The sequence below is a fragment of the Carassius gibelio genome, chromosome B10 (genome assembly GCF_023724105.1).
Source record: "Carassius gibelio isolate Cgi1373 ecotype wild population from Czech Republic chromosome B10, carGib1.2-hapl.c, whole genome shotgun sequence".
Taxonomy (NCBI): Eukaryota; Metazoa; Chordata; class Actinopteri; order Cypriniformes; family Cyprinidae; genus Carassius; species Carassius gibelio.
The window spans coordinates 12,673,660-12,697,986 of record NC_068405.1 but is presented as its reverse complement, the minus strand read 5'-3'; the positions used below and the strand labels follow the sequence as shown (position 1 = coordinate 12,697,986).

General features: G+C 38.3%; 2 protein-coding genes across 4 annotated transcripts; both read left to right on the top strand.

Moving 5' to 3' along the window:
• Position 1: 1 nt before the first annotated feature.
• Positions 2-9,348, top strand: vamp2 (vesicle-associated membrane protein 2). Its single transcript, XM_052567959.1, has 5 exons — positions 2-283; positions 2,901-3,009; positions 3,112-3,270; positions 3,613-3,664; positions 5,565-9,348. Coding segments are annotated over exons 1-5 (339 nt in total). The 5' UTR covers positions 2-281; the 3' UTR covers positions 5,582-9,348.
• A 1,795-nt stretch (positions 9,349-11,143) lies between these two features.
• Positions 11,144-23,861, top strand: per1a (period circadian clock 1a). Of its 3 annotated transcripts, none has more exons than XM_052567338.1 (20): positions 11,144-11,314; positions 12,829-13,296; positions 14,242-14,495; positions 14,583-14,704; positions 14,784-14,985; positions 15,723-15,914; positions 16,380-16,458; positions 16,548-16,654; positions 16,747-16,900; positions 17,388-17,631; positions 17,743-17,851; positions 17,960-18,092; positions 18,544-18,662; positions 18,857-19,027; positions 19,148-19,465; positions 19,555-20,501; positions 20,582-20,771; positions 20,912-21,095; positions 21,531-21,681; positions 22,022-23,861. In XM_052567338.1, the coding sequence occupies exons 2-20, from the start codon at positions 12,992-12,994 to the stop codon at positions 22,223-22,225; spliced, it is 4,185 nt and encodes a 1,394-aa protein (XP_052423298.1). In that variant the 5' UTR covers positions 11,144-11,314; positions 12,829-12,991; the 3' UTR covers positions 22,226-23,861. The 3 variants fall into 3 exon arrangements, with proteins under 3 accessions (XP_052423298.1, XP_052423299.1, XP_052423297.1); XM_052567337.1 differs by having other exon boundaries at positions 11,145-11,314; positions 18,851-19,027; XM_052567339.1 differs by lacking the exon at positions 18,857-19,027.
• Positions 23,862-24,327: the final 466 nt, after the last annotated feature.

The window sequence follows — 24,327 nt, the reverse complement described above, 5'->3', positions numbered from 1 at the left end:
AATGACGTCAACGAGCCATCTTTGTTCGCCTAATCCAAGCATCTATTTTTTATGTGTACATAGTGACAGAAGAGAGTAGCAGTAGAGCGCCCTTGTTATAAAGGCAATAATAGCGAGGCGCGGCACACCGCTGGAAAGAAAGTAATACAAACCATTAAGGAATACCACTTTACTGGAATAACCTGGAGATTGCATTATTTATCCCGGAGACGGGGAGAAACACCTGAAGCAGCGCGGTCATCCACACATTTCTTGTAGACGCACACGACACCCGGTTTAAAATGTGAGTACGGTTTACTTAAAATTCGTTTTCGTAATCTAGTTTTGAATGACGTTTTAGAACGTTGAAGTTTTATCACGCTGCTGCCACATGTTAATAGAACGTGGTTGACAAATAATAATAATAATATGTACGCACAAAATAAAACATTTTCCACATTGCCGTAGGTTTGTATTTGATTGCATATATACGCATCCACATCTATTGCGTATTTCCATTGAATTCTGATGAGCGCACTTGCTAGATAATTGTCTATAAATAGACCCTTAATAGCCAATGTTTTTCCTTTTTTAGTTGCTACCGCTAGCATACAAAATGTGCATATGTACAGTAAATTGCTGTACGGGAACGTGTTTATTTATTATATAGACGTTTTTCGCTTTAATATCGTGTTTGGTTTGAACAACAGCGATAGAATCACGCCTAGACACCGGATTGGACTGGTTTGGCTGGTATTGGTCGCGCGCTTTTAGAATGAAAATAATTTATGAATTGAAATTATGTAGGCTATGTCAATTAATATATTTGTCCACCCCAATCCCTGTCCCTATGATAATTTCGATGTCAATTCAAAAGCCCTCTGGGAGTTGTCTCAAATAGCTCAAGGCCCACTGTATTTCAACCCTGGTCTGATATCAGTTTGAACAAATTGACATTTACAAAATCATAATTAAAAATACCTCACATGGTATAAAAAAGAGAAGAAAAAAAATCCCTTACGAAGGTTAGAGGCGTGATATTTCAGTCGTGGGGCTTGGTAAACGGACCGTCACATGTTTCAGGCAAAGTGGGCGATGCAATTTGTTACATTTTCGAATTATATTATTCTCTTATCCATTCAACACGTTTCTATGGAACTAGACCTTGATATTTATTCATATTTGGCTAGACTAAAGCCAAATGGCTGGCACAAAGGGCGCAGGTGTTCCTCTGCAGGAAAAAAATGGCCGAGTATACTAGTAGTTTCTAGACACGCTCGTTTAACAGGTCTAAATAATCCAGGCTGTAATTGGCGCCCATCTTCAATAATATATCCATATTACCTCCCATATTGTATACTTCTATTAAAGTATCACTGGGCCTGGAGTGTGAAATTTTGACATGACCAATTTACTGTTTTAAGGTTCTAGCATAACAGATTGGTATCAAGTAGTGACAAATGTAAACATCTGGTCCAGTTATTTGATAAAATGTATGTTGATTGTGACGCAACAATGACAGAGACTCACACATGCTAAATGAAGGCCTTGTGTGGGGGTGGGGACAATGTCTCTATCATTCATATGATCCTGTCTTTACCAGTCGAGTGAAAGGAACGGTACATAAACAATTTATTGAACCTCATATTAGTCTAAATGTACATTGTTTTTTAGTTTATTAATTTGGGATTTGTCAGTTGGCATCGGAAAAAAATAGCCTTGCATAACCAGACCTTAAGAGCACAGGACAAATGTTTGGTGTGTTATTTAATCAAATTAATTTTGTTGAACTGACACACATTTTGCTTTAAAGGGGAAATTAAGCATCAGTGCAGCCATTAGTCTTGATGATGATAAAACTACTATGATATTGGCTATACCCAGATTTTGTCTTCAGATAATTTAGTATTGAATCATGTGCTCGGACTGGTTCCTCTTAAAGCCGGTTTCTGCTTCTTATGTTTGGATGATAGATAGATAGATAGATAGATAGATAGATAGATAGATAGATAGATAGATAGATAGATAGATAGATAGATAGATAGATTGTAATGTATGTGCATTAACACAGAACACAAATACATTTCACAACAAAACATTTCACACAAATACGTTTAATTTTACAACATTACAAATAAAAATCTGAGTTGCAAGAATGTTACTATTTTGTTCTGACTAGATTAACTATTAAAATGATACACATCACTCAAAGCAAAGTGCAAATCAATCTTTTCATGTCGGTGAAGGGAAGAGGAGCCAAGACTTAATGTCTAAATATAGACTACCATAAATGCAGATGAGTGGAAGTAAATGAGAATGAAAAAATGCTGGTAAATAAGAATACAAATATGGTAAGCTTTACTCCTAGCTCATTTACTCAATAATAAAAAATAAAAAAATCCTTGTAGGAAAAAAGAAAGTCTTTCCTTTCTTACTAAACAGGGATTATATCCAGGGATCCTTCAGAGGTGACCTTTGTACAGAGATTTGTCTTCCTCTGGTGGCTGAGACTGGCTTTACCAATGAGACTTTTTTCAGAAATCCATGTTTACTCATCATTTCTGTCAGTTAAATTAAAATACATTTAATTTTGCTTCACAGGAGTCTTTACAAAAGACAAAACTGTAAGCAAGCGAGTGAACAGTTCCAGTACATTTAACTAAACCATGTATTTTTATTTTCATGCAACAGCTGCTCATCAAATGACAGTAACAATATGTGATTGTCTTGTTGGTATGATGATTATGACCAATCAAAGTGGTGAATTTGAATCATAATCACAATTTGAAAACAAGCAATTCAAACTAATTTAAGACAATACTAACAAACATCCATCATATATAGATTCTGTAAATCCCTGTACTAATAATACACCCCAGTGATACTGAAGTTTTGACAAATCCCTGCATGTTGGTTTGCAGGTCTGCCCCAGGCCCTGCCGGTGCCCCAGGCACAGAAGGAGGTAACCAGCCTCCCCCTAACCTCACCAGCAACCGTCGCTTACAGCAGACTCAGGCTCAGGTGGATGAGGTGAGTGAACCCCATCTCTTTGTCTTCTTTCACCTATAAGTGCATTTTCAGAACACACAATTATGACACAGTTTACTAAGAGTCACCTTCATCCTTTCTCAGGTGGTGGACATTATGCGTGTGAACGTAGACAAGGTTCTGGAGAGGGACCAGAAGCTGTCAGAGCTGGATGATCGGGCTGATGCCCTGCAGGCTGGAGCCTCACAATTCGAGACCAGTGCCGCCAAGCTCAAGAATAAATACTGGTGGAAGAATGCCAAGGTAAACAACACAAAAAGTGCCTTGAGTAAGACTGAAAAAGGCGATGGATTTTCATTACAGCGCATCTAAATCAACAGTAAATCTCAAATCAGTATACTGCTTTGAAATTAAAGTCCTTTATCATTCATTCAACATCTTTAGCTGTCAGTATAAGTACATGGTGTTGTTTGTATTTACAGTTTCAAATTTTATATTAAAAATAATATAAAAAAACAGTAACTTTAAACAAAAAGTAGTTTATAATAACACACTTTTTGATCAAATGTTTGAGTGTTGGGTTTTTATAGTCTACTTTTTACAGCTTATGAACTCATTCTGCTTCTTTTTGCCTCTTTTCTTTAGATGATGATTATCCTGGGGGTGATATGCGTGATTGTCCTCATTATAATCATCGGTAAGCAATGATACTATTATTACTGATTTTCAAATACAACGTGGAATAAAAAATTTTCGACTCTCAAATGCATAAATTATTAGTTTGTTAAAGGAAATACATTTTTAAATGGGTGATTTGCCATTGGGAAGTTAAAACTCGGCTGCCTATGCAGTAGAAAGGCTTATTTTGTCTATAATCAGTGCTACATGACTAAGGAATACAGTGTTGTATGCTAAAAAGGTAGGCAGCTTCAACCCTCATGCTGCACTGGGCTCAGTCTGACTGTCTGTAGGTGGGGATATAAATATTTGTATAAATACAATCTGTAGTTTTAACAAAAGCTCTAGAGCTATCAAAAGATTTAGCATTTTGGGCCATCCAGCGGACTTTAGCTGACAAGTTAACCATGAGTTCTGAGCGCAGGTTACATCAGGAAAGACAGTGTTCATCTGCTTACTATTGAAACTAAAAATACATAACTGCTTGAAAATCTGTGAATTTTTACAAAGCTCATCGTTTTGAAAAGCGAGCTGTGCACTGATTTGCCAGCTATCCAGTGTGTTGTGATTGGACAAAAACATTAAAACCCATTATAAACGATGCAGTTGTTGGATCCAGAGAGGACATAATTACAGATTATAATGACAATACCAGCGGTTCTCAATACCAGTTCTCGCGCCTCCCAGCTCTGCATATTTTGCATGTCTCTCTTTGTTAACACACCTGATTCAGACCTGATTCAGATAATCAGCTCATTTAGAAGTGAGCTCCGTGCATGAACTGGGTTCCCATTGAAATGGTCCCTACACAGTGTTCATTGCTCCCTACTCCCTGAGCAGGGGAAATCTTTTACCTCACTTCAGAACATTCTGTAAATAAATACAATTTAAAATCACGTCTCGCACACTTTAAAGCACTTTGAATGGAACATATACATTCGCTTCAAACTGGAATCATGGAATATCCTGTTATGTCCACTTCGCAGGGCACTTACAAAATGTGCAGAGCAGGGGGGTGCGAGGACTGGAATTGCTGCACACATCTGAATATTTGGGTTGAATAGTTCTGGAACAGTGTTGTAAATACAACTTAACCTTGGAATTCTTGTTGTGTCCTCCTTTGGAAGACCAAAAAAAGTAGTTTCACTTTCACAATGAAACACACAGCATCTCCACAACATGGAGACAGCAACAGCGAGAATCAAAGTTACACTTTGTGAACATTTGGGCGGTGTTATGCAAATACGTAGACATGTTGGGACGTGTTGACACGAGGTGTTTTACGGGGCATGGACAAGTCTTACATTTTATGAAGAATATCTCTTTGGATTTGAGACTTTAGTCTTCACAACTTTACAGATCTTCTTAATGCACCAAGAGCTTGTAACACTCCAAAAGAAAAAAAGGGAAAAATTTAAATTGCTACATATGACCCCTTTAAGCACTTTTCAGTCAACTTGGTGTTTGTATTTGATTTAACAAATCTGTGTGAGAAAATTGCAAGTTGAACAATACCATTAAAACTAAAACCACCTTTCCACTATCTCTGATATTCTCATACAATCATCACATTTTTCCCCCTAGTGGCAGTCATGGAATATTTAATAAAATCTGCTGTTACACTGATCTTATTCACCATTGTAAAATAAATGAATAAGGAGTGTGAATATATCCACACAAAACAAGTCAAAGCCACTATGTTCTAATTCTGCATACACATTTGATCAAGCTCCACGCCTCGCCAATACTATTCTCCAATCTCCATTAGAAATGAATGTTTCGGTCTGTCCTTTGTCTTGGATAGTGAAAAGGTGGCTAAAGTAGAAAATACTTTAGAGTAACTCCTTATAAGATAATATTTCATATTATGTACTGTTTCTTGAATCTTGACGTTAAATCTGATCTGCTTCTCTTCACAGTGTACTTCAGCACCTAAAGCGTGACGTTCCTACCCCACTCTGAGCTCATGAATGCCCAATTCCAAGCGACAGAAAAATCCCTCCCAAAAAAGATTCTCACAACAATCAATTTATTTGCCCTCAAAGAGTCTAAATCTGGCCCTTCCCTCGCCCCCTCGCCCCCTGCCTCACAGCTGGGCCCCTGTCACTCCTCGTTCGTCCTGTCCGTGAGTGTGTGGCCACGTCTCTTCTGTAAATACCTCCGGCTTTTCTGAAATACTGTTCATACTCCAATCTCCTGATTACTTGTGACAACCCATAAAAAAAAGAAATCACAACTCTTAGAATATGATAAGATTATACAGTATATATTCTAAATGTTCTTTGTAGAGTTTTATTCTGATATGATGGTTTTTGTAGTTTGTGTGTGAGTGTGCATTTGTATATTTTTTTAAGTTTAAAAAGACTTATTTTGCTTCAGGTTTTATCTACTGCCTCTTAATCTGGGTGTTTGTATCTTGCACGCTCTATTTCACTCTTTCTTGATCACTGAGTATTGGTGTATTTTTGCACAAACTATAGATTCCCTTAACTGAGGTACTAAAATCAATATCCTCAATTTGTTCTTTGTCACATGCATTCTATCTCAGACCTAAATATTGCCCTCTCAACCCCCTCTTTCTTTCTTTCTTTCTTTCTCTCTCACCAACAGTACTTACTCTTTTAGTGAACTGCCACAACAAACTGGACCAATGACTGTAGATGCTTATGTTAATTTAATGTCTTTAGTGTCTTATCTCTTAAACATTCCTTAATAGCAGTGTAGAATTATGCTGTCTATCTAACAAAGTAAGTGTATTTATTATAAAGAAATTCGAAATAGGTCTTAAACAACCTCAAGTACTTGTAACGCAGTCAAACTAGGTTTTGACAGGGATAGCGAAGTAATTTATCGCACATGGGTCATTTGCGCTGTATGTGAAAAGATTTGAAAGAGTTAGTGCTATTCGAACGGCAAATCGGGACCAAATTTCCCAGATTCTTTCTGCTGGTAAAGATTTTGAAGCCTAGAGAGATTCAAGGCCGAAAAGGGGATACAGTATCATGCACAAAAAGCTTGTTTTCGATGGCGCTTTTTAACTGGTTAGACTGCAGGTGCGAATGGGAGAGAACCATGAGCTGTGTTACTTCCTCGCAGCAGAACTACTGCCAAACCGATACACGAGTTCATCCGTCTGAAAGCACATAGGTTGAATCTTCAATGTGAGGTAGGTTTGACAGCCGTGGTTCACTCTCTTAAATCTAGATACTGCCTTTAATTTAGTCTTTCTTTGAATTTTAGATATAGATTCTATTATATTTTTGTGTGCGAAGCAGGAAGGAAAAGGAGCACGTCGTTTCAGGACTTGAGGCTGGTGCCATGTGCACAGCGAGCACTTTTGTGTCCCTCGCTATTGTCCACCTCTCTGTGTGCCTGTTTGTTCAGTTCAGCCGTAGTTTACACACTGCCAAGCACCTGAGGGGTAGTTTTTTTCTTGTTGTCTTTTGTTTTTTTTCCACCGTGCTCTTCCTGGTTTGCTCTTGTGCTTATATAGACCTACGCCTCCATCAGCATCACCCTTCAGTCTCATCCGCTCCATCTGTCGATAAAAAGCGAGCCAGGCGTGAAGTGTGTGTCTGCACGTGAACACCCCCCTCCTCCCCTGAACCCTTCCAACTTAGCGCCATTAGCATTTCTTCTTTCACACATGATTCGGTTTCTAGCCGCCCATCGTAGTGTGTGTGTGTGGAGTATTTCTGCTTGATCCTGACAGATTAGGCTGTTTAAACCTAGGCAGGTAAAGAAAGGCTGTTCCCGTGGCAACCTGCTTGCATAAACAGGGGGGAGGGCATAGATTAGCTGATTGAATGTGACAGGGGGCCGGGCTGTTAAGGGGGCGGGGCTAGATACATTTTTCCACTGGTTTCCATTCCATATTAAGAATGAACTGTAATATTTGTAACTTTAATAATTTTTATTTCATTTATTTTTTCTTCTTTAAAAGCCTTAGTTAATTTAATATTTTTTCCCCATTCCTGCATATTCATTCATTCCTTTGTCCCGCTCATGTTAAGCTTTTTTAATGAAAAATGACCAAAGACCATATTATATCTTGCTTATACTGCCAACTGCCGTCAAAAACAGGTTAAGGGACAACATTTCCCCAGATCTCTGGTTTTTAAAAGCTCTCATCCAGCAAAAGGAAACAAGAAATCGCCCCTCTCTCTTCAGGTCTCTGTTTATTTTACTTGAATATTTAGTGGAGGTGATTGCTAACAGGATAAGGAATTAGAAACCACAATCTGATGGATGCATCCCCAGGCCTGATATCTAAAGTATAATAGCACAACTTCTCCTTTAGGTCTGTCTCTTTAATGCTGAATATAAAACATGGAACTATTTCTTTGTAACTGTTTAAACAAGAAAAAAGACCAAAAAAAAAAATATGTATTGTTTCGTGTTGTAGTGTGGGCTTCATCTGGAGGAAGGGGGTCCTTTTTTAGATTTTACATTTAAGCCATAAAACAATCTGGAATTAGAATAAGATGTTTTAATATTAAAATAGATAAACTATTTATTATATTAGGCAAATCTAAAACTTTTTCTCCCAGGGGTTGTCAACATTTTAAAGGAGTCTATAACTAACTAATAAACATTATGCACTGGGGTAGGACTCAAACATGACAAATTAATTAAACAGCGTTTAAGACGCTTCACGAATTGAAAGTATTCTAATAGTGGACTACTACAAATAATGTATGTGCTTTTCTGTTTTTCTTTGTGGGAGTGTATGAAGACGTTTTCTTTTGTCTTGACACTTATTTGTATGTTTTCTTCAAAACCGTGTGGGTCGAGAGGGACGGTGGGAGTAGTTTTGTCATGCCAGCCTGTTAAAGATGCTGTGCCTTCTTTATTGGGAGGGAACCAATGAAGACACAGAACTTTACTGGCTCAAAGCCACAGTGATTTCTCCATTGCTCACGTCATACAGTTGTTTAGTCTTCAGTTGTTTACTTTAAGTAGAAATTAGTTAAGGCTTCACTGTGGTGCTCTGTGGCACAGCTTCATTGTGCATGAAAGGGTGTTTTTTTTTTTAATATATATTTTAAGTTTAAAAATAAGAACGGTGACCTAAGATATCAAAGTAATACTGGAAAATGAACCCTGCCTTTTTAAAGGTTAGCGTGTCAAAAGTCTTTTTCAGAAAGCTTGTACAGACTGGGATTTTAACTTCAGAGGATTGCTATTCATTCAGAGATGTTTTGAATGAAAAGTTATGGCGTTTTGTTGGTTGTTGAAGGATTTTGGGACTGAATAAACAGTATAAACAAGCAGAATTTAAGGAGCTGATACCATAGAGCTTCATGGAGGTCTAGAAATGCGTCGAACCAAGAGCCAAGTTGCTGTATTGATAACAATTTGTGTTTCATTTGTGTATTTATTTGATTTATGGCGGTTCATTTGGGAAGGAAAGGTTGAAGATTAGCATTACCCCTGTTTGTCTGGCCTTTTTGGAGGGACTAGGCCGGAGGATCATGGGTAATGCAGTCTTCGCAGTTTTATGTTGTTATTTTATTTTATTTTTTATTTATTTGTGACATAAGTTATAGTGGACTACATATGAAACAGAAGGGAGTACATTGTAACAGGGAATTTTTTTGGCAAACAAACATACATAAAATCAATTGTAGAGTAAATCTGTAATGTCTATTATATGGATGAACATCTTGGGAATATATATATATATACATATATATATATATATATATATATATATATATATATATATATATATATATATATATATATATATATTGCAAAAAAAAAAAAAGAAAAACCTGTGTTTATTGTTCCGAGTTAGAAATTGAAATGTGTGTGTGTTTGAAAACAATGACAACATAAAAATAAATATATATATAAAAACTGTGTCAGTCTGGATTTTTTTTTTAATTGATATAAAATATTAATTTATTTCTTAATGTTATGTATTAAGATTGTGTTTTTAAGAACATATTAGCTGTTTTTTTTTAATAATCCAGTATAAAAAAGGCCAGCTTCAGCATTTGGAGAAGATTTTTACACAGAATGAATCCTAAGGAAAAACGTTTATACAGTAAAAATACTTTTTTTTTTCAGTAAGTGAATATTTTAATTATTTTAGGTAACTATTCACTATGCGTCACTATTTCATACACTAAAAAAAAAAAAAAAAAAAACGAACCTGTAATAGGCTACTATGGTAGAAGTACATTAAGTTACATGAGTATGCAGTCAGAACAGAATTAATGTATAATAATGCTAAACACTCCAATAAGTTAATATTGAGCATTAAGACACAATGTTTCTAGAAAATGTGTATTCTTTGGCAAATTATAATATATAAAGTCATAAGACGAATATGTCAAATATTATTTGTTATTTATTTATTATTATGTATAAAGTGTAAACTGAATATGACACAAAAATACAAATTACAAAAAGTCATAATGACGACTTAAAAAAAGTTAAAAAATATAACAAAAGTCAGAAAAGGTTGAAATTATGAGACAAAGTTTATGACAAAAAGTCAAAAGCCTGTTTATTCTGCATTTTTATGTCATAATAGACTTTTTAATGCCATAACCTCAACTTGTATCTGTTTTAAAACAAACATCTGACGCAAATAGCCTATAAAACCTGCAGAAACATGTAAATATGTACAGTCAACTGTTTGTTATCATAAAATACCATCTTCAGGGTGATTAAAAAAGTTATCATTCCGTCAGGGTCATCTATGACTATCATCTTGAGCCATGCTATCACCATCTAATGAAACTATTATAAAAGTATGGCACCGCGCCACCCTACATTTTTGAAAGGGATGTCAAAGGCTATTAAGTCAGCCTAAACACTGGCCAAACGTGAAATTATTAATTAAAATAATAATTTACTTTTCTAAATAATAACATGTAGGTTGGCGTGCGTTCAAATCACTCAGAGATAAACTCCGTCCACATGTGTCCAGCTGTGATCTACTTGCGTCGTGTATTTGAGCAGTAAACGAGGGGGAGTACAGTCAGTCATGAGACGGAGATTTTGCACAGTTACAGCTGGCATGGCCCTCACACGCCCTCATGTGTCAGAGGTAAGTGAACGGACACGCTTTGTGCGCACAAACACAGAGTGCGCTAAAAGACGTGCTGTTACAAACAGTAGCACATTAACGATGCACGCGTAATTATTCTCAATATCATAGCTCTGTTTATTTGACTTTTCTTTTAAAAAGCTCAGTGTAGTAGTCTTGTATGGTATAAGCAAAAAAATACTAATGCGCCTCTATAGCAGGTAATACGGTTTGGAGAACGGCAAATTAGGTCTCGATGTTCCCTCACGTCCACAGTTCAGATGGAGCCTTTGCTTGCTACAACGTGACCAAGGAGCGTTGAGCATCAATAGCCCCGCCCACTTGTCCAATAGCAACGCGAGTTTCTCATTGATGGGCGGGGTCTACGTGTAGTAGGCGGGGGTAATTGCAGGTTACGAGCCAATGAGAGACGGTTTGAGGAGGTATTGGTTACACGTGAAATTTGTCCCCGAAGCAAGACTGATGATGGTGTCCATACACGGGTTAGTATCAGACAAGATCCGAGTTAAAGTACCGAACTACAGTGTTGCACATGCGTCGATCCGTATGCAAGCTCTGAAAAGCAGGATAAACTTCACTTTAGAGCAGCTGGAATATTTTTATAAGGTAAGAAAACCTGTCCTGATAGATGGATCACTGCTATCATAGTCTTGTATCGTAACTATAAATGACATTTGAATCTGTATTTGTCAATTAAAGTGCTTTAAGCCTTTAAGCATTTAGCTTTTAGTCTATATTGTTTTTATTTCACTACGGATCTATGATCAATGGTAAAATATTATATTGTAATTTTGAGATGTGCTGGATGACCATTGTATATAATTCCATTTGCATCGTTCTTTGACTGTATTATATTCCAGTATATTTTTTTACTTGACAACTTGTTTGTCTGTTTGACGGATGTTATGTAAATGTTTCAAAATACGTCTCATTTGCAATGTTTGTATGACGTCAGTCATTTCATTGGTCTACAGATAGAGGGCTTGCATTCATCTAAAACTGTATGCACTGCTGTTATAGTCAGATCATAGGCACACGACTAGTCTAGTGAGTCTCCAAACTAATGAGAAGATTATTTTAACAAAATAATAAGGATTTGTAACTTTGTTTCATCTATCTATCTATCTATCTATCTATCTATCTATCTATCTATCTATCTATCTATCTCTCTCTCTCTCTCTCTCTCTCTCTCTCTCTGTATATATATATATATCATTTTATTTAATTGTTTTACTTTTATTCTGTTTTTACCTGTTTTTCTCACCCTGAAAAGTTTCAGTTTTCAGTGCGTATAGCATATATGCATTGAAGACTGAAACTTCTCAGGGTAAGTAAAACTGATGAAAAAAAAAAAACTACATCAAAAGCGGGAATCTTACAGTATTTCAGTTTCATGATGAAAAGTTGAAAACAGCTTAGTCACATCTTCCTACACATCTAATGTTACTCATAAAAGCATGTATGAACTTTAGGTCATATATATATATAAGTTCAGATGCAAAAGCCTCTAGTGCGGTTTGAAATTTTCCTCTAAAATGAGCATTTTTTTTCAGGCTCATGTGTAGGTTTATTAATTTCACTTTAATGTCAATGAATAGTTTCTTTTCTTTCCCATTAAAGTAAAATAACTTACCTTAAACATAGGAGCCTGAGAAAATAACCATTTAAGAAGAAAGTTTTTGATGGCAATTAGAGGCTTGTGCATCTGAACTCTTCACACACACACACACACACACACACAAACACATATATAAAAATACTACTTAATGCAAGATGCACCGAATATATATATATATATATATATACATTTTTTAAGGTAAAGTAATGTAAATATATCAGTGACCCTCCCACTTTAAAATTTGTGCATGGCTTTGAACATCAATCATCTTTTAAGGACACTGTATCATAGTGACTGTAATAAAACAAGTGAATGTAAATACATCAGTGTGGTTCTTTTAATGTTATTATAGGCCAGGATTAAAATGCAAGAGTATGTGACAGAGCTGCTGTATTCACTATCCTCTGTGTGCACTTTGAAATGTTTCAGTCTCTTCACATCTAAGGGTGTGCAATTGTTGTTTATCCTGTTTTTTTTTTGTTTTTTTTTTTAATCCCATCAGATTGTTTGTGACAGTACATCCAGGACAATCGGATGAAGACCATGTTTTAGCACAGCAGATATTCAGGATAACCCATTCAGGATATTCAGGAGTTCCCATGCCCTGTTGTGTCAGAAGGTCCCTTACAGATGCACAAGACAGATGAGATATACTCTGCTTCATTATGAGTAATGACAACTTCCAAACACCAGTGACGTGCTGCACTCATGCAGTGAAGAGAACCGCACATAAGGATGCAGGGGAATCCCACAGCAATGCACCCTCCCGAATGACCGGCAGCAAGTCTGTTTATCCCAGGCTGAACATCTCGGCAGTGCCCCAGCTGACGCACTCGGATGACATGGATGCCCACTCCAGCGGGAATGACTCGGCCGAGAGGGAGAGCGAAGGACACGTGGGACGGGAAGCATCCACCTGCAGCTCCCACAATGGAAAGGGTTCAACCACAGAGACTACGGAAAGCAAGAGGTATGTGATCTGTTCAAACAACTGAAATCTGTTTAACATGACTTCTATGCAGTAGGAAGATTGTGAAACTAATATTATAAGTTGTCTTCCCAGTGTTTATTTGTATGTACCGTTTGTATGAAAATGTATACACCGTTGTTTAAAAGTTTGAATCAAGCAATTGATTCTTTTATTCAGCACATTACATTGATTTCTGTTTTAAATAAATGCTATTCTTTTTAAACTGTCAATTCATCAAAGAATCCTGTGAATAATTTATGGTTTAGGCCCTAATCAGCATATAAGAATGATTTCTGTAAGGTCATGTGTGTCTTTGAAGACTGCAGTAATGATAATTCAGCTCTGGATCATAGGAATAAATGATATTTTAAAGCATATTAAAATAGAAAAGGTAATTTTAAAGTGTAATATATCCCAGTATTGCTGTTTTTGATCAAATAAATGCAGCCCTGGTGAAGAAACATTGAAAAAATCCTCAAACCTCAAACTTGTACAGATAAAATATCTTGAATGCCATTACAGAGTCATTTTGGATACAAATGTGTGAGTGTAAACTTACTGTTACTGGTCTTAGAAGCACTTAAGTTGGCAAAGAGATAAAAAAAACAATGTGTACCTCACACACTGTATTTAATAAACCAATTGTAGGAGTTTGGTTAAGCTTGGTACATTTTGTTCCCGGAAAAACCTTTTCTTTTAAAACTGGTTGAGGTGTTGGCATGATGATGCTTCACTTGGGGCAGATTAAAATTACATGGTACATGCAGTACTTTTTAATAACAAGACTGGTATTTGGTCCGGTTCATTTTGAGATTATCACGTAATAACTGTGCCAGCTCCAAAATGATATATTTTTAGAAATGTTCTTTGCTCCTATACTATAATAATGTGATTGCATTAGAAGTAGTGGTGACTAATTTCACCCATTAAAATGTCTCTCCTCAGCTCAAACGGAAACAGTCCTTCTCCTCCTAGCAGCTCAGTTTCGTTCAGTCTTTTGAGTGGCAGCTCGGAGCAGGACCAGCCGACATCCCAAGCATCCAGCGGAGACCAGCCGGCTCGACTGGAGACCCAGAGAGAGCTGCTGAAGGCCCTGCGTGAGCTAAAGGTCCGCGTGCCATCAGAATGGCGCAGGAAGGGGCGATCAAGCACCCTAGCCTCCTTGCAATACGCACTTAACTGTGTCAAACAAGTCCGAGGTGAGTAGAAAAACGAAACCCAAATTGCATCTCTTTGTACCAGCATGTGTGTGCCAATGACAGGGTGTGTTGTGTTCTTTTTCGTAGCTAATCAGGAGTACTACCATCAGTGGAGCGTGGAAGAGAGTCATGGGTGTTGTTTGGACCTGTCGTCCTTCACCATCGAAGAGCTAGACAACATTACATCAGAGTACACCCTTCAAAACACGGTATGACTGGACCCGTATCCTCAGGTTGTGAGCCTTCAGAAGAATCTAAGGCATTAATTCGTATTTGTTTCTATCTTAGGACACGTTCGCTGTGGCAGTGTCGTTCCTCTCTGGTAAAGTGGTGTACATCTCGTCCCAGGCGGCCCCTCTGCTGCGCTGTAAACCCGAGAGGCTGCAGGGAGCAGTTTTTTCGGAGCTGCTCGCACCTCAGGACATCAGCACGTTTTACAGCAGCACGGCTCCATGTCACCTGCCGCCATGGTCCTCCTGCGCAGGCACTAGTATGTGAAGTTTTTGGACTGTTTGAATAGAGCGACAAAGATAAAGAACCCTTTGTAAATCAGTTACAGATAGCTTTGTTTGCCATAAACCATTATAAAGCTGCCGTGCACATGTCCTTAGGTATTTATATTGGCACACTTCAAGCAATTTTGATGGGAGTGTATTCTTGAGCCATAGTGTTTTATGGGTAAAGAACTGAAATTTTGTATGTATTTTATTGGTGCAAAATTTTATATGATTATTGGTACCAGATAGAAGCAGAAAAGAATTACAAATACTGCCCCCTTACTTAAAATAATAATATAAACATTAATTGAGAAAAAGTAAGAAAAACAAACAAACAAAAACTAAATTTTTACCTTGTAAATACAAAAATAACACAAAAAAATGAAATTAGGCAAACAAATAACTAATAAAAAATACGAAAATGAAAGATTAAGGCTAATTCAAAATATTAATAAAAACATAAGATATACTAAAGATTGTAAAATAACAGCTGCTGACAGAAATAGTAGAAGCTCATGAATTAAATACTGTCCGTTTAAGCATCAATAATAAAAAAAAGCATGTTTTGATGTTCTTAATAAAACATTTAGCTTTTAGTGACTACTGAAAAATGACTTAACTATTTAAAAAACAATTTTTTTTTAGTATTTTCAGTATTTTTTATTTTTTTAAGTTAACCCAAATGTATGCTGGAAAAATGAGTATTTATTAAAGCCTGATTTGTGTCCAGCCTCACATGTGGAATGTGCCGAGGAAAAGTCGATGTTTTGTCGGATCAGCAGAGGTAGGGACAGCGATGGAGAAGTGAAGTATCACCCCTTCCGTCTCACGCCTTATCAGCTGACCCTGAGGGACTCCGACACGTCCCAACCTGAGCCCTGCTGCCTCCTCATCGCTGAGAGAGTTCACTCCGGCTACGAGGGTAAAACAAGACCGTCTCAATGTCAAATGCTTTACCATCATGTTATATAAACATGTTATGTAAATGTGCATGGTGAGCATAGGACATCTTACACAAATATGAAAGAAATCTTACCAACCCTAAACGTCTGATTGTTAGTTTACTTATTGTGTGTTAGAAATCTAAAGCTGTCTCACTGTTATGAAAGCATTAACACTTAAATAACAAGCATGTTGACAAGAAACTGGTCTGTTTCACTGTTTCATCTCAGAAGAATAGATTATAATTGCTTTAAATATTCTTAATTCGTCTCTTTAATTATTGAAAGTAATTTTTGCGTCTCTGTAACTACTTGTCAAATGTGCATATAATTGGAAAAAATCACCCTTATGTAAGTGTAATATTGACACTTAATTAAGCACACTTTGCACACTGTTCTTGTATTTTGTGTCTGTTCTCATGTTTCCGTATTTTTTTTTTCAACAGCACCTCGCATCCCAGCAGACAAGAGAATTTTTACCACCAGTCACTCCCCAAACTGTCTGTTCCAAGAAATTGATGAAAGGTTTGCATTTTTGCCTAGAGCTGTCTCACATTTTACTGTCAATGTCTCTTTTGAACAGTTGCAAAAACCTCCTTTGCTCTCATTTGCAGGGCAGTGCCATTATTAGGTTACTTGCCTCAGGACTTGGTTGGGAAGCCAGTGCTTATTTACCTGCATCCAGAAGACCGACTCCTTATGGTGGCCATCCACAAGAAAAGTGAGTGGCTTATTCTGAATACAGGCAAGATTCAATGGTGAATATTTGCACAGAAGAATCAATTGATGTAGTTTCCGTCCTTCCTTCATCAGTTCTCCAGTTTGCAGGGCAGCCGTTCGACCACTCACCCCTGCGCATGCGAGCACGAAGTGGGGAGTACTTGACCCTCGACACCAGCTGGTCATCCTTTATCAACCCCTGGAGCAGGAAGGTGGCTTTCATAGTGGGACGCCACAAAGTTAGAACGTAAGTGGCTACACTTCATATAGCAATCGAAGAATCACAAAAGTGGCAGCCACTTTCATGACATACTCATGAGCTAAAACGGATGTCTACTTTTAAGTGGTCAGATTCTGATTCTATTACGGATTTGGAGTCACAGATTGGATAGTGTTTTGAAACAGCAAGAAAAAAATATTTAATTGTTTATTTCAATTTTTCATTGTTCACAGCAAAATCAACTAGGCTAACTAAGAAAGTTCAAACATGATTAAAGACAACTGAACAGCCAGTAAAGAATAAGAACAATTACAAATTACAAGTATTGATAAATACAACAACCAAGTTAAAACACAAGGAGATTCAAAGGAAACGTTTACTCTATTATGGGTAATTTTGCTATTAATCAACAGATCACATGCGTGCTGCACCGTATGGATAATGATCAACTACGATCCATTCAGCCTCTAAAGTGGTGCCACAAAACATGTCTACCATCTCTTCCTTTCTGTAGGAGTCCACTGAATGAAGATGTGTTCACTGCCCTGGAGGGCGGGGATGTGAGAACCATGTCCCCAGATGTGCCACAGCTGAATGAGCTGATCCACAGGGTCCTGGTGCAGCCCGTTCATGCCAGCAGCTCACAGGGGTACGGTAGCCTAGGCAGCAGTGGCTCGAATGAGCACCAGCAAAGCGCCACTTCCTCCTCTGAGAGCAACGGACATGCTTCTGAGGACCAGATCAAGCCCAGGAAACCAGTGAGGAGTTTCTCTTTTTTTCAAACCAGATGTACACATAACAGTATTTAACATTACATAATATAATAAACAACAGCATACACTAACGTGCAATGTGTCATGTCTTTCTAGATGACATTTGAGCAGATTTGTCAAGACATGCACATGGTAAAGGCCAACGGACAGCAGGTCTTCATTGATTCCCGAAACCGGCTGCCAGCTCTCAAACAGAGTAGCTTAGGTAAGCATTGTTTATATGTCAATAATAATTACCTGACTTTATCTATGTAGCTTGTGGTCACATTCGTGTTATCACATTTTAAGTGACATGATTCCTGTCATATATTAGAAGCCCTGGCAAATGCAGCAGAGGCCTCTGCTAGAGAAGGTCTGGCAAGTTTAGCGCTGTCCAGTCCACCCAGGAAAGAGCTGCCCATTGTCTACTCATACCAGCAGATCAACTGTCTGGACAGCATCATTCGGTGAGTCTCTTCATCTGTGTGTCTGACTGTACCAGTTAAAAGGATTTTTGTGTGCTTTTATCTTTATTTCTCCCATTCTAGCAGCTTGATTAACTTCTTCAGGTCTGTTTGATTAGGGTTGTCGCTGAACTCTGCAGGACAGAAGCTGTGCTTTCACTGCGGGGTCAAAAGCGAGCATTCTAGTGCATGCCAGGGCCAGTTTTATTTTCACCGTCACTTCCAGGGCTAAGTCATGCCTCGTCTCTGCTTGCTAAAATATGATTTTCATTAGGCTAAGTTTGTTTTCTTCAGAAAGGCATGTTAAGGGCGGGATTTTACAGTAGCACTTGTCCGACAGTGGAAAAGCAGCTAGTAGGTCCCCAGGAACTGGGTTGAAGATCTCCGATTTATAGTTTGTATGTAAGGTACATGTATTGGATATGTGGTCTCATTCTTTCACTTTGTTTTTCAGATATCTGGAGAGCTTTAATGTCCCTGGTACAGTGAAGAGGAAGTGTGGCTCATCATCCTGTACAACATCTTCTACCTCTGATGATGATAAACAAAGGGAAGGAGTTAGAACAACTGAAGGTCAGTTAAAGATTGCTAAAGGATAATGGGATATTAGCCCAATTACATCACATAAGTATTCATAAGGGTCAGAGAGAAAGAAGCATACTTGTACAACCAACCACTATTGGTATTCTTTCAGTATCAGCTAATAACTGTGTATTTTCTGTATTTAGATGTATAGAATTAAAGTTTACTCTTCCATTTAAACATAGCAGAGACTCTTGTGGTGACCGAGGGTTCAAAGGTTGTCCCTGCAGCGCCAGCGCACCCTCTAACCCCTTTGGCTCTGCACTGTAAGGCTGAAAGCGTTGCCTCGGCCACCTCCCAGTGTAGTTTTAGCAGCACCATTGTTCACGTTGGTGACAAGAAGCCACCTGAATCAGGTCTGAACACTTTTTCCAGGCTAATCTTGTCATTGACCTATATACATGATTTGCCGTATATTCAACGATAGACTTTGAAATCTCAAAGCAACCAATCTACTCTGTTTGATCTACATCCAGACATTGTTATGATGGAGGAGGCGCCAACCACCCCAACCCCTTCCACTTCAGCCCCACCCACCTCCATCACGTTTCCCATGCCTGTGAATCCCCAGCAGGCCATGTCCCCCTCTGCTGCTGTTCCCGAGAAAGAAAAGGAGAAGGAGAGAAGAAGTGGAGGTAATGTCGGAAAGGGCCTCACGAAGGCAGTGTTATCTGCACATACCCAGCAAGAAGAACAAGCCTTCCTCAACCGTTTCAGAGACATTAGCCATCTCCAGATGGTTCAAACCAGTGGGCCTCCACAGCGCAGGCACACGTCTATACCTGGTGCAAAAGGTAACAACTTTTTATAGTTTCTCATTGTTCAAATTTGTCCATCTGACTTATTTTACCTTGACATTTAATATTCGGCTTGTGCCATCTAGGAGTGAACTGCTGCCAGAACTATCCTTCTGTGCGAAACAGCAGCACTCGTCGGCATGGTAGAGGTGGGAAAAGACGGAAACACCAAGTAGATGGCAACACACCGGACAGTTCCTCCCCCTCTGGACCTAATCCCTATAGAGGATCCAATCCTACAGCAGTAAGACCCAACCTCCCCTCAGTCCAGCAGTCTTCCACTTCTTGGCCACCATCTGCGGTCTCCCAAACCAGTGGTACTCCCATGATGACCTCCTTTCCCCCAGGCTACATGCCTATGTTTCCCATTTCATCACCCTTCTCAATGCCCCAGATGGGAACAGATCCTTCCTTGCAAGCAGGAGACCCTAGATTCCCCATGCAAGGCTTTTCTTCAGTGATGCCACCAGTCATGACCTTCATGTTGCCAAACTATATGTTTCCACAACTCGGTTATCCAGGACCACAGTTGAACCCAGCCAACTCGCAGCTTGGTGGGCAACTGCTTGCCCAAATGAACCCCTTAGGTCAGTTCCCTTCCTCTGCTGTTGGTTTACCATCGTTCAATCCGACAATGGGACCGTTCAATCCACTGGACTCCCAAATGAATCCTGCCATGCCTGCAATGATTCCCCAGCAGTTCTACAACCCTAATCCCCTGTACGATATCCCCAACTCTCAATCAATGCCTGCAGGAAACACCAATACTGTGCCACATGGACAGTCTCGCTCCAGCACACCCCAGTCTACCGGGCAACAGGATGGAGAGGGAGAAGGGGTGGGATCTCCCCTGTTTCAATCCCGATGCTCCTCCCCACTCAATCTTTTACAACTCGAGGAATTGCAAAGCAACAGAACAGACACTATGCAACAGACTCCACCCCCAGGCGCTGCAGGAACGCTAGGGGGCGGGACTGTGGTTCAAATTTCCAGCAATCGCTGCAACAGTAAAGATGGCCAACTCAATGACAGTGTAAGTATTAAGAACCTTTTAAAACTTATTTGTTTTCCATTACCTTGCTGCTTTGCTAACTTTGAGTTAACATCCTTTAGCCTGAAATCAATGAGTCCAACCAGGATGCCATGTCGTCCTCCAGTGACATGCTGGACTTACTGCTGCAAGAGGACTCCCGCTCGGGCACTGGCTCTGCCGCCTCAGGCTCTGGATCATCAGGATCAGGGTCAGGGTCAGGGTCATTTGGATCTGGTTCGAATGGGTGTAGCACATCTGGAAGTGGCACTAGTGAGTAATTCACTATTAGTAATTTTGCTTTATTCTTAAAATCAAGTGTTGATTCTGAAACATAAATGGAGAAATTCAGAAGAATCGTACTGATTGCCTTTTCCATGCATTTTTTTTTTCTTTGGATTTTTTGATCTCAGGGAGCAGCAATACTAGCAAGTACTTCGGAAGCATTGACTCATCAGAGAATGATCGCAATCATAAACCAGCATCTAAAGATCTAGGAAGGGAACAGTTCATGAAGTTTGTCGTGCAGGACCCCATCTGGCTCCTCATGGCAAACACGGATGACAAAGTCATGATGACATACCAGATTCCTATCAAGTAAGGCCATTTTACCCGATTTCTTAGGAGCTAATCTCACACTAGCTTAACCTAAATTAATATCGACTTTGTTTTGAATACAAATCTATCCAAGCAAACTTAGTTCTAAGTGTTTAATTTCAAGTGTTTAATTTTTCAAGTGTTTTTTTATTTATTTTAAATTCCTGTTATGATCTTTCTGGTTATGTACAAATAGAAAAAAACATGCCCAAAGATCTTGATTAGTTGGTACTGGTGTGTTTAATTATGATCAAACTAATTCTGAGTTATGAGGTTATATGAGTTTGGATATCATAATTACAATGGCATTTTGGTGGGATTCAATCGACTCGCTGGGCAATTTCATATACCTAATACAAGTAGACTTGTGTGTAGCACAAACTCCGCCAGAAAACGAGTATATTCATTTATATTTGTGTGTGTGTGTGTGTACAGAGACAGAGAATCAGTACTGAAAGAAGACAGAGATGCCCTCAAAGCTGTTCAGAAGCATCAACCTCACTTCACTGAAGAGCAGAAGAAAGAGTTAACGCAGGTCCACCCTTGGTTTCAAAACGGCTGCTTACCAAAGGCCATCAATGTTACAGTAAGTAGATCTTAACTAAAAAGACCCAAAGGCACTTTTAGAAAGTAGGAACTGCAACAGTTCCAACATTTCACTTCTTTCTAGGTCTGCCCATATTCTGTTGCACGTGTCTTTTAACAAATTTGGCAATTACCCAGAATGCCTTGCAAAAAATGCTATCAACTCTAAATATATAGCCTACTGAACAATATTAATAAAAAGTTCAACTGAGTTCAAAAGTCTATTTTACACAATGCTTTTATGCAGCTTGGAGTATTGTTAGCTTAGCAACATGCTAACACTCAGTAGTGCTATTTTATGTATCTTACATGCAAATTATAAGTTATTTCTTTCTTCGCAGTCTTGCACAGGATGTGAGTCTCCCCCAGATTCCTCGATTCCTATTCCATTCGATTTGGACTTTCATGACATGGATCTCAGCATGGTTTTGAGAGAAGAGGCAAAACAGCAAGATGAATTTATCGCTGCTGAAACAGCCTTTCCCTTGAGCCCACCTTCATCTGATAATGAGCAGAGAGACAATCAAGCCAGCGCAAGCACATAGAAGTGGGCCACGGAGGAGGTGGAAGTGACATCATGATTGACGGTTTTGCCTCATAAAACTTTGGGATCAAGTTGAAAGTGTGGAATGTTTCTAATCAGTATCAATGGCTCATTTTGACATAATTCTTTGAAATTATGAATAATTTGTAGCTTTCTAAACTAGGCCTCTGAATAATAAAAGAAGAAGGGAATAATAAAAAAAAAACTTCCTTTCATTTTTGTAGCTTAAAGGAGCACCTTTTGCACATGGTGGATGTTGTTGTTGTTGCACTATGTTCTGCTTCCAAGGTATTCATGAATCTGCATGTCATTATCTCATGGACTGTTTCATAATTATTCATGACACCGTGTGACCTTTCCCTGTTACAGATTTATATAATTATTAACAGCTGGACAGGGCATTTATTGTTTAACTTCACAGAAGTTAGAAGTTAGATGTGGTCTGACACTTTTATTTTTTTAAAGACACCCTTTCCAGTATTGGTTTCCAGTCTGTGTCAGTTTTTGAAACCGTTCCACACAGCCCCCGGAAATTGTGGATGGGAAAAATAGGTTCCAGTCTGACCCCAAAAGCTTGATGGTCTGTAACCAGGAACCCTGTTATGGGGAATTGTTGACATCTTTGACAATCTCATTGAGTAATGTTATAATGTTGGTTTGCCATCAGTTGATTTTTGTTTCTCCTTGCCAAGATCTGCCACAAAATATTTTGGTTGAATAGAAGTGTTATAGACCAGTAACATTTTCTGGACAAACTGCCAAAACACTGCAAGTCATTGTCCGATTGTACACGTTTGTGTATTTTTGTGTTACTGTAATTGCAACTAACCTCAATACTCAAGGGGGCGAGTTAACTTCAAATGTCCATTTAATATATTGTGTTTTTGAATCGCTGCCTTAAGACATACAATATGCAATCAAGATTTCCTGCTCAAAGCATTTATGTTGACATTGCACTAATGTTGAGTATATTTCATTTTCAATCCATGGTGCCAGCATCACAAACCCCCTTCTTTTTCTAATAGTGTTAACACATGTATTTATTTGTTTATATCCATATAAGTGGATATGGCTTTAAAAAAAAGAATGTATTTTGATGTGTGCAGTTTTGAATCACTGCACATATTTTAAGGAGCTTACTGTCAAATCCATAAAATGGAAATAATTGGATGTCAGAGAATTTTAATCTCTTGTTCATTTGCCCTTATTTTCAAGAGCGATACAATTATATCTTGAAGCCATCCAGATTAGCTTGACATTCCTTTTGTTTCATTGTATTGTCCATTGAAGCTCAAGGATACTATTTTAGCATCTAGAGTATTTTTTTAGTACCACAACAAATGCAGGATTGCATTATTTACAAACCCAGTTTAGGGTTTAAAAAACAAGATGAGTACTTCCCTTTTCCCTTTTGCCCTCAGATTTATTTGCGAGGGTTTTTCAAATGCTTTTCTGTGAAAGCAGACAGGCCCAATCAGTTTACATGCAGTACTGTTCTGTTTAAAACTTCTGTTGAATGTTAAGGAATTTTGAATTGATTTTGTACATTTGCAAGTCTTTTTTTTACATAAACATGCTTGTGAATTTAATTAAAAAAAATGTGTTGCTTTGAACCTAAATAAATATGTTTTAAATAATGTTTTGGCAACCTGTGAATTTATTTTATCAATTTTTTTTTTATGAAGTTGACTGATTTCATCTTCATAGCCACTAGAGGGTGTAGAAACATATCTGGGAACAATCACAACTGTCTTCACATTGCTTGGATTTATATTCACCTCAAACAAATATTTCCAAGACTTTGCCTCCTTTTTCATTATCCAAAGGCAACCTGTTTTCACAACCCAAGTTGCCTGTACAAATGTGTGTATTTGTGTTTGTGCGAGGTGACAGAAGGAGAAAGAGGGAGCATTCCACTTTCTCTGCCGACTTTCCTAAGCTTGAATCTGTGGTTTACCTCAGCTCAGGAATGCAGTACAGACTGTCTCATGACTCCCGTTTCCATATTTCAAACTGTCCAGAGTAACAAAACCGTCAGGTTTCTGTAAACTCTTCTAGTTAATCTCTGAATATTTACAAAGGTCTTTGAAAAACCCGAGATAT